General features: G+C 40.6%; 1 protein-coding gene across 1 annotated transcript; it reads left to right on the forward strand.

The window, feature by feature from the left end:
• Nucleotides 1-5,422: 5,422 nt before the first annotated feature.
• LOC143568376 (CASP-like protein 1) lies at nt 5,423-6,896 on the forward strand. Its single transcript, XM_077054549.1, has 3 exons — nt 5,423-5,649; nt 5,740-5,866; nt 6,528-6,896. Exons 1-3 carry the CDS (start codon nt 5,423-5,425, stop codon nt 6,753-6,755), a joined length of 582 nt encoding a protein of 193 aa, XP_076910664.1. The 3' UTR covers nt 6,756-6,896.
• Nucleotides 6,897-9,501: the final 2,605 nt, after the last annotated feature.

Consider the following 9,501-nt stretch of genomic DNA (forward strand, 5'->3'; position numbering starts at 1 on the left):
TGGCTTCGACCTTTTCAGGGTTCGCTCTGAAGCCATCTTTAGTAATAATGACTCCCAAGAACTTCCCTTCTTCCACCCCAAATGAACACTTGCTCGGGTTGAGCTTCATGTTTATCTTTCTAAGTGTGTTGAAAGTTTCCTCAATGTCTTTCAACATCGCCTCTGGCTCGGGGCTTTTGATGACCAAATCATCCATATAGACTTCCAAGTTTCTCCCAATTTGGGCGTGAAACTCTTTGTCCATTAGTCGTTGGTACGTGGATCCCGCGTTCTTAAGTCCGAATGGCATCATTTTATAACAAAATGTGCCATCGGGCGTCCGAAAGGCGGTTTTGTCCTGGTCATCTACAGCCATGTGGATTTGATGGTACCCCTTATACGCATCCAAGAAGCATTTAAGGTGAAATGGTGCCACCGAATCCACCTTGAGATCAATTTCTGGCAACGGATAACAATCTTTGGGGCATGCTTTATTCAAATCTTTGAAATCTATGCACATGCGCCATTGTTTGTTATTCTTCGGTACCATTACGGGATTTGCAACCCACGTTTGATATTTGCTAACGCGCACGATGCCCGCATCAAGGAGTTCCTTGACTTGGGTTCTGCACGCGTTGGTTTGCTCGGGCCCCATTACTCTGCGCTTTTGTACGATCGGCGTAACGGCCGGATCGCATTTGAGCTTATGCTCTGCCTTACCCCGGGGTACACCAGTCATGTCGGCTGGTGTCCACGCGAAGATGTCTGCGTTTCGCTGCAGTAAGCGCTTGAGTAAGGTGCGTGTTGGATCAACAATTGTCGGGCCAATGGTAACGGCCTGATCGGGATATTTCCCATTGAATGCCCACTGTTCAGGTTCAGTGATGGTTTGTTTGGCCATCTTCGGTTTGGGTTTAGAGGAGACAGATGCGATGCATACCTGGGGAATGCCCGTGATCATCGCTACGCCTTCAGTTGTTGGCCATCCCATCATGCCGTGGACTGAGGATACCACGGCGTTGAATCTTGCCATCCCGTCTCTCCCGAATAGGATGTCATACGTATGATGTGGTTTTTTCATTACAACAAAATCCACATCCTCCGTGCGTGAATAATTCCCATCGGTGAGAGTGACGGGGAAAGATAGGATGCCCAAGGGAGTGTTCATGCTGCCGTCAAACCCTTCCATTGAAGCGTAGACCGTCTCCAGGCGTTCCTTGTCTTCATCGTCGAGCTTGTCGAAGAACTGCCTGTACATCACTGTCGACGATGCGCCATTGTCAACGAGGGTGCGGGAGGTGATGTAGTGCCCCAGCTGGCTTTTAATGACAATGGGGCCTTCTTTGTTTGGGCCTCCCGGCACTCGCGGGAAGCGCACTTCTGCTTCCTTCCATGCGCATGGTTCGGTTATCGGTCTCTTTCTTCCTCTGACCTTACCATGGACCATGTTGATGCTAATGTCGACGGGCTTTCGTCCGTTACCCCTGTACCTGTTGTCGTTCCTTCCTCCCTTCTTGATAGATGCCACGAGGTGTGCGAGCCTCCCATCCTTGACGAATGTCTCGACGATGTCCCTCAAGGATGTGCACTCCTCAGTGCTATGGCCCTTTGTCCCATGGAAGTCACAAGACTTGCTTTGATCCGCATTGGGTTTCTGTCGGATCGCTGGGGCTTTTGGCCATGGCAGTTTTTCCGTGGCAAATATCTCCGTGACGCTCTTGGTGAGTGGCGTCCAACGGTTTTTCCGGTTCGAAGGGTGCGTGTTGTCCCTTCCGCCAACCAGAGGGCGAGAGCTTGAGGGGGTGTCAAAGTTTATCCTTGACTGCCAAATACCTTGCCGCCTCTTTTTGTTTAGCCGGGCGGTTCTCACATTGTTCTCCCTTGTCCTCTGCGTGTAGAGGTTTGTATTCTGGGGGAGATCTCTTCCCAGCTGTTTCTCCGTTTCGGCAAAGCGCTTGGCTGCCGTCATTATGGCATCCCACGTGGATGGCATGCCGTCTTTACCCGTCAGAGTGCGGATGAGTTCTGGGTATTCAGCGCCCTGAATGAAAGCGGCGCGAACGAGGTCTTCACTGATGTTGCCCAGACTCAGCTTCTTGGAGTTGAAGCGGGTGATGAAGTCCAGTAAGGATTCATCCTCTTCTCTCACACAGTTGAGGATCGTCCACTGCTCCTCAGTGTGCTTCCTCTGTTGACTAAACTGTTGACTGAACTTGTTCTGGAAGTCTGCCCAGTCATAAATGTGGTGGACCGGTAAACGGTCGAACCATGCTCTGGCTGCTCCTACCAGAGTCATCTGGAACATGTAGCACCACGTGGGTTCCGTCCAGTTACTGACGGTTGCCCCCGCAATGAACCTGTTCAGATGGTCATCTGGGTCGGATATACCATCGTATGTGCCAATATTGGACATTTGTTTGGCACTCCTCGGGGCGATTGCTTCTGCAATGTCCCTTGCAAATTTTGACCTTCCTGCGTTTGTGGCAGTAGGTCTAAAGGCCTTGGAGAAGTCACGCGAGCTTTTTTCCGTGACTGGTTGGAATGCTTCCCCAAAATTCCTTTTTGGCTGGGGATCCGTTTCCTTACGCTTCCCTTTCGCCCTATGGCGAGGGTTCGCGTCGGTGTCGGAGTCTTCCCTCTCGGCGTCTGAGTACTCGTACTCACTACTCATGTTGAGGTGCTGGCGAGTACTACCGAATTCCTCAGCTTGTTGGACTGAACGCAAGCGTTCGTCCAACTCAGCCTGAAATTCTCTTTGACGTGCCTCGGCCCATGCCTTCACTTGATCAAGTGTTTGGCGAGGGGCTCGAGTTCGTTTTTCCAGCTGGGCATCAGTGAATCCCAGTGGAATATTTACTCCACTTGCCCCTACATGAGTGACTGGGGTAGTGTTCGTAAAATGTACTTCACTTGCCCCAGCTTGGGTGGCTGGGGTAGTGTTTGTAAACATTGTGTTGCCGGTGTTTACCCCAGTGGCTGGGGTTGTGGTTACCGGAATTTCTCTAGTCATCTTGGAAGTTTTGAAAAACTGGAGAAAGATGTAGTTCTAGCTTTATGCACGGATGGCGCCAATGAAGAAACACTAAGTGACCCCGGGCAGATTATGGGTAATCTGGGGGCTAAGTAATGTTTCCCACGAAGGTTAGGTCCAGCAGAGTAAATTGTACTTCAAGGAACCTGCAAAACAGACACCGTAAGCTCGTCACTGAGAAGGGGGGGGTTCCTCCTTGTGACCACCCTCCGGCGTGAGAATCAGTCTATATTGCTCTTTAAATATAAAAGTATATGAATACTATTAGAGCAATTATCAAGTAAGTTATACGAGATAGTAGATGATGAAATGATAATACCATTTGCTGTCTTTTATAGCCGAAGGTGGGTTTCCAAGGGGTTTAGCCGGCCCAACACGCTACCAACTGTAACCTATGCACGTGCCCTACCTGTGAGTGGTGGATAGGTAGCGGCTGACACAGAGCAGGCGTGCCGTGCACTCTTCGTCTTCTACCAACTGCAGGCTAGGCACGTGGTCTGGCAGGAGTTGGTGGGCAGGCGGCGGCTATTGGTCACAGTGCTGTGGCGTGCTGTCTGCCACGCTGCTGTCAGTGAGCTGTCGCATTCTTGGTCAGATCTTTTGTCTTTACCTCGTCAGGTATCACGCAAAAGATCCTCCATCATACAGACTGGCCCATTTTGGCGGGAGTTTTCCCCCTCCCGCCTCTGCTCATTCTTTCAGGTGACACTGAATATTTGTAAGTGTTAAGCCTTATGCGTGTAGCTATGCTGTGCGGGTAGCCTTCCCTGATGGCTTGTATCCGCAACTGCGGGAACAGGCGGGTTACTTTACCATTGGGAGGCTTTTCCCTGCGTATGCAGCTTGCATACTGCGCGTAGGCTTCTCTGAGCATGGTGGGTCCTGCGGGAGTAGATGGTCTTTGCGCAGACATCCCTGTTCAAGGTGAGTCATGCGGGACCAACTGAGCCCTGCTGGGACCTACCTCTTCAATATCGAAAAAAATTAAGCAACATCAATCTAGAGCACCCACTATAGCAAACACTCACAAACCGTCATATCAACCACATACCAAATTCAAAACTTTTCTTAAAAACCTTTCAAATTTTCTACAACACCACAGAACACACACCACCTCCTCGTCTGCTTAGCCGTCTACAACCACAAACCTCCCCCGCAAACTTTCCTTCACAACAGTGAAGTCCATCCCACCCCTCGCCTGCCTACATGCCACATTAGTTGGACCTCGGTATGAGCGTCCACTGTGAGTGCTTTCATAGCAAATAGGTTGGTTCTGAAGGTTTGTAGAAGAGACGAAATGAGGTGTAGAAGAGTGAGTCCTTTTATGCATTTATAGATTGATAAAAATTAAAACATGCAAAAATTAAAAAGCTAAATGAAACAACTTGGTGATTGTTTGAAGTGTTTATTCAAGTACTTACGATTTTGTAGTTGATTTAAAGTAAATAAATTAGTTATTGATGAAATAACAAATTTTGTGGACGAATTTCTTACATTGTACAATATTCAATACTAATGTTATAATGTTCATTATTAAACAAATGAGTATTATCGATAATCATTTAGTTCGAACTTCATTAGTGAAATTAGGCGTTATCGACGAGATTCTGTCATTGAATGACTGTTATTATATAGCAGTGAATTATTTTCTTTCACAAATTATTGAGGACACATACCGAGGGATTAGTGACGTAAAATTTAAAAAGAAACGCCCTACAGATATTCTACAATAGCAAAAAGTCGTCTATGATGACCAAGAAGTCTTCTCCATATGGCACCTAGAATTTTTCCTTTCCGGCCTAACCTATTGCGACAACACGTCGTTGGGATAGGTTGTCCAAAAACAACAAATGACATGCTATCGCTGAAGGGAATGTCGTCGCTATAAGGTCGACGTATTAGATGAGATTTCTTGTAGTGCTTTGACATGCTGTCGACGAGTTACTTCCTCAGTAATCCATCAATAATTTACTTTCGATTAAAAAATGGTATGCTTAGGTGGTGATCTGATCGAAAGTCTTATCCGATATATTATCGATGAATAGCCGATAGAATTCCGATGGATATATACACGAGCCGACACTAAATCGTCCAAAACGGTTACACATGTTCTTTGTATATCAATTTATCATTATTACAATAAAAACAAACACAAAAAAGGTTTAATAAACTAGTTACCCATTTAATCGGGCTAGTTTACATGCCTATGTTTCTATTTATAACATTTATAACAAGTGACAACAAATATTCAATTTAATAATATAAAATATGACATAACCTTGCGTGAACAACCAACAAATACCATCACCAGTTGACCAAAATTTTGTATAAATCTGCATTCGGTAGCTAACACCAACCACAACTTCACAAAAATACAAACTTCCATTTGCTGTTATAGAAATCCCGGCAACCATGTCATCCATCGACACACCCGAGGTACCCTTAAAGTCGTCAGCCGCACCGGAATACAAGAGTACTAGGGGTCTGGTGGTTGATGTGGCTTTAAGGGTCTTGTTATTTGCCACAGGCTTGGCTGCTATCATTGTTATGGTCACTTCTAAACAAACCAAAATGATCCCAGTTGCACCAGGAATTGCAATACCTCTTGATGCAGAATTTAACCATTCTCCAGCTTTCATGTAAGTTTAGTTTATTAACTAGTATATCTATTATTATTTGATTTATCGTTTATCTTTTAGTTTTATTCTGACATGTGGTTTATCTTGCAGATATTTCGTAGCAGCACTCTCGGTTGCTTGCTTATACAGCATCATCACCTGTGCGCTATCGGTTTTGGCTCTCATTCAAGGGGGGATTTCTACAAAGATGCATTTTCATTTCGTCATGTTTGATGCTGTAAGAACTTGAAAGTTACAAAACATGCATTTTCTTTTATATTTATTTTCCATATTCAAGTTGTTTTATGTACTCAACTATTTATTTAATTTATGTTATATAAAATATATTAAAATTTTTGTAAACTTGTAGCAAAAAATTTGATTGTAAGTAAAAGAATTTAAATATACAAACACTGCATGAACTAAAAATCATTAAAGAAATAAATTAAACAAAATCCTAAGGCTATATATATATGTAGCTTTATTTTCCACGTACAGGTCATGTGTTTAAATTATAATAAGTCTGAATATGTTTACAAACCTATTTCAGTCTTTTAAATAAAACAATTTAACACATTATTTAAATATATTTTCGATTTTTTTATTTATTATTTTTTTTTGCATGTTTGACCCCTTGATATTTGAGATTTGTTAAAGCATTTTCAGTTTTCAATAATAATATATGGATGAGCTAAGTTAATTAAATCATCACCACTAATTCATTGTTCCACGTTCCTATAATAAATTAATCTAGAAAATTGAATTCAGTATTGCCTTTGAAGCTAGAATGGAGGTAACATAAACATGTTATGAACAAATTTATCTTTTTTATGTAAGATTTACTTTATTTTCTGCAAGTGATATCAGTGTAATTTATAATTTAAATGGGCATGTTGCAGCTGCTACTAGGCATTGTGGCTGCAGCCACCGGAGCGGCAGGAGGAGTCGCATACATCGGACTCAAGGGAAACTCGCATACCCGATGGAACAAGATATGTAACACGTTCGGTTCCTTCTGCTTCCACTTTGCAGCCTCAATTCTGCTGTCTCTCATATCCTCAATTTCACTTCTACTGCTTGTTTGGCTCTCCATTTTCTTGCTTTTCAAGAAGATCGCAAGGCGATAGTTTGTTCGACACGAGATGCTATCATCTCTTATGATCACTGTTTGATGTTATTTATATCTTTCATTTGTCATTTTGTATATGTTTTCATTTTAGTCTGCTTGTGATTGAGAAGGTAATACAAGATCATTGTTTATTTACTTTGTCTAAAATTAAGAAAAAGTTGGGATATATCAAATGGGTGTAACAAACTGTGTACGTGTGTGTAGAGAATCAAGATACGTTTTCACAATTTTTGGATTAAGTAATTAAGGGGCGATGAAACTACATCATATTCAAATTCAATGTAAAACTCTTTTAATCACCTTTTACATTCTCATCCATCTCAAAATCATTGGAGTACGTACCTAGAATCATTTGTTAATTAATTCAAATAAGCACTATTAGGATTAGGAAAATTGGATTTAAAATAATCTTGATTATTGACTATTGGCAAATAACATTCCAAACTAACAAAATGTGTGCTGACGATTCCATCTTTTAACATATTTGCTCTCAACGATCCGCAACGAAATCCTAACTCCGTTAGTCGCCGGAAAAACGTTTTTGGCCGGATAACTCAACATTTTCGTCCCAAACCTCTAGACAGGACATTTTGGAACATTTTTCACCCTTAACCGCAACTCATCCGCCGATTCTTCAATATTAGTCAATTTAGACCTCCACTTCTACTAAAAGCCCAAGTTATAAGGTCGTCGAAACGCTAGACCCACTACTGAAGTCACTGAATGATGCTTAAGTGGTTGTGGTTAGACAAGTCACTGAATGATGCTTAAGTGGTTGTGGTTAGACTAATAGCGTTCACTTTTGCTCAAAAGGTGTTTTAAAAATGGTATTTTTAACACGACTTTATGTAGCTTTTTATCACAATAACCAAACCTATTACATGTGTTACATCTTGGCTTTCAGTTAATCAATTTCTACTGATAATCAATTTACATGTAACTTTCATCAGCCATGCAAATATGAAGCACGTTTAAATGGCATTTAATCAGCACGATCATGCCAAGATATCTACCCACTAGACCCCACTAGGGTGTTTTCCAATTCCCATACCCCAACCAAGGAGGCGAAATCATCTTAGTCACAAGGGGGGGGGGGGGGGGGGGGGGGGGCTGTTCCCTTGAACTACTAGGTTCGAAGGTGCAAGAAATGAGAATCATGGCCGGCTCTATGAATGTGCCATGTGGGCGCTCGGCCGGGGCATTTTTTTTTTTTTTTGCACTAAAAGTTTTAAAATTTCCCAATGTTATATATATAGAATATACGAATGCTTATAATCTCCCAATTTTTATAATACTTAAACACCTTTTAGACCTACTTTTTTTTAGATTACCCAAAGATTTATAGGCCAATTGTAAATTGAAAAAAAAACCTGTTACTTTTAATAAATCAATAAAAGTTAAATAAATAAAAAAACGAATAAGCGGGATAACAACAAAGTCAACTTTGAACACCAACAGTCACAATAACATCTGCAGAAATAAGTTTTTCGAAATTATAGTTATTGAGATTTTATTTACGATCCGCAATAGCCCAAGAAAGACATACACTGCATTCTTATGTTTTTCATTTAAGGGTTTGGAAAAGAAAGGATAAGAAAAATTTTATTTTTTCATTCATGAGTGGTTTTTTTTTTCTTTTTTTTTTAAGAAAAGAAAGAGGATGGAAAGAAAAGTTTGAGTTTTTATCCTTCAAAACTTTCCAACCAAAGATGGCCTGATTTTAAAGAAAAGTTTATAGTCACTTACAATAAAGAAAAATTTATTATATATTTTCCTTCCTATCTAACTAAAAAATGAGGACATGATTGTAAAGTTACAATTTTTTTCCCTATCTAACTCAAGAATGTAATTAACATTTTTTTCTATTATTTTAACTCGAGAATGTCTTTTAAGTATATAATTTCTTTTCATTTCTTCCCCTATCCAATCTTTTCATTTATTTTCCTTATATTTTAAACCCGAGAATGAAGTGTTAGGGTGTTGATAGCTATTGAGAACGGAACATTAAAGAGCATAAACTACGAAGAGTTGATTCACCAATTTGCTATCAAAGAATATTATGAGTGCTTCACAAATCATCGATTAGCTATCAGCCTATTCAATATGTCATATATTCAATCTGATTTCATGATTTTGCTAATTTTTATGTTTATTACCATAAATTTAATCGGCATATAAAAATATGTGTTTACATTATTTAGTACGTTAAGGCTTAAGAAACATATTTTTTCCGGCTCGGTCAGAACACATGAATTCTAAGAGCCGTCCCTAATAAGAATAGTTGTGCACAAGTGTAATAATGTTTATTCTTATTTCTCAATGGTCTTAGCTAAATTAAATTAAGCTAAAATCATGCTTAATAAAGCTAAAACTCAACAGGTAATAGGTCTATACCAAAGCGATGCGTCAAAAACCATGGATTATTTTGCTAGCTTCGACACCAACATTTCTCCCACATTAAAATTTAATCATTGATTCACTTAAAACTAGTCGTTATAGAAATACACACATGTTTAAATGAAAATGTCTTAGAAGATAGATTTTCCTTCTTATAGTATGTTAAAGATTTCAAATATATTTATTTAGAAATACTAGATTTAAATAATCTCAATTATTCCCTGTCAATATTGTAAAAGTAGGTTTATAAGGTCGAGTACTCTTCGAGTACTCGCTACAATGTATGTCGCCGAGGATAGTTTCTTTAACCTCGTCTAGTTACTAAACATCGATCAAACGTGGTCAAC

This window comes from Bidens hawaiensis, unplaced genomic scaffold (genome assembly GCF_021521415.1).
Source record: "Bidens hawaiensis isolate Kalapana, Puna unplaced genomic scaffold, B.hawaiensis_p1.1 tig00023984_1, whole genome shotgun sequence".
NCBI classification, from domain to species: Eukaryota; Viridiplantae; Streptophyta; class Magnoliopsida; order Asterales; family Asteraceae; genus Bidens; species Bidens hawaiensis.

Excerpts from the sequence above, each read along its gene's own strand:
- LOC143568376 (XM_077054549.1), top strand. The coding sequence starts at position 5,423 with ATGTCATCCATCGACACACCCGAGGTACCCTTAAAGTCGTCAGCCGCA. Across the intron at positions 5,650-5,739 it reads AACCATTCTCCAGCTTTCAT|ATATTTCGTAGCAGCACTCT; the intron begins GTAAGTTTAGTT and ends TTTATCTTGCAG. Across the intron at positions 5,867-6,527 it reads ATTTCGTCATGTTTGATGCT|CTGCTACTAGGCATTGTGGC; the intron begins GTAAGAACTTGA and ends GGCATGTTGCAG.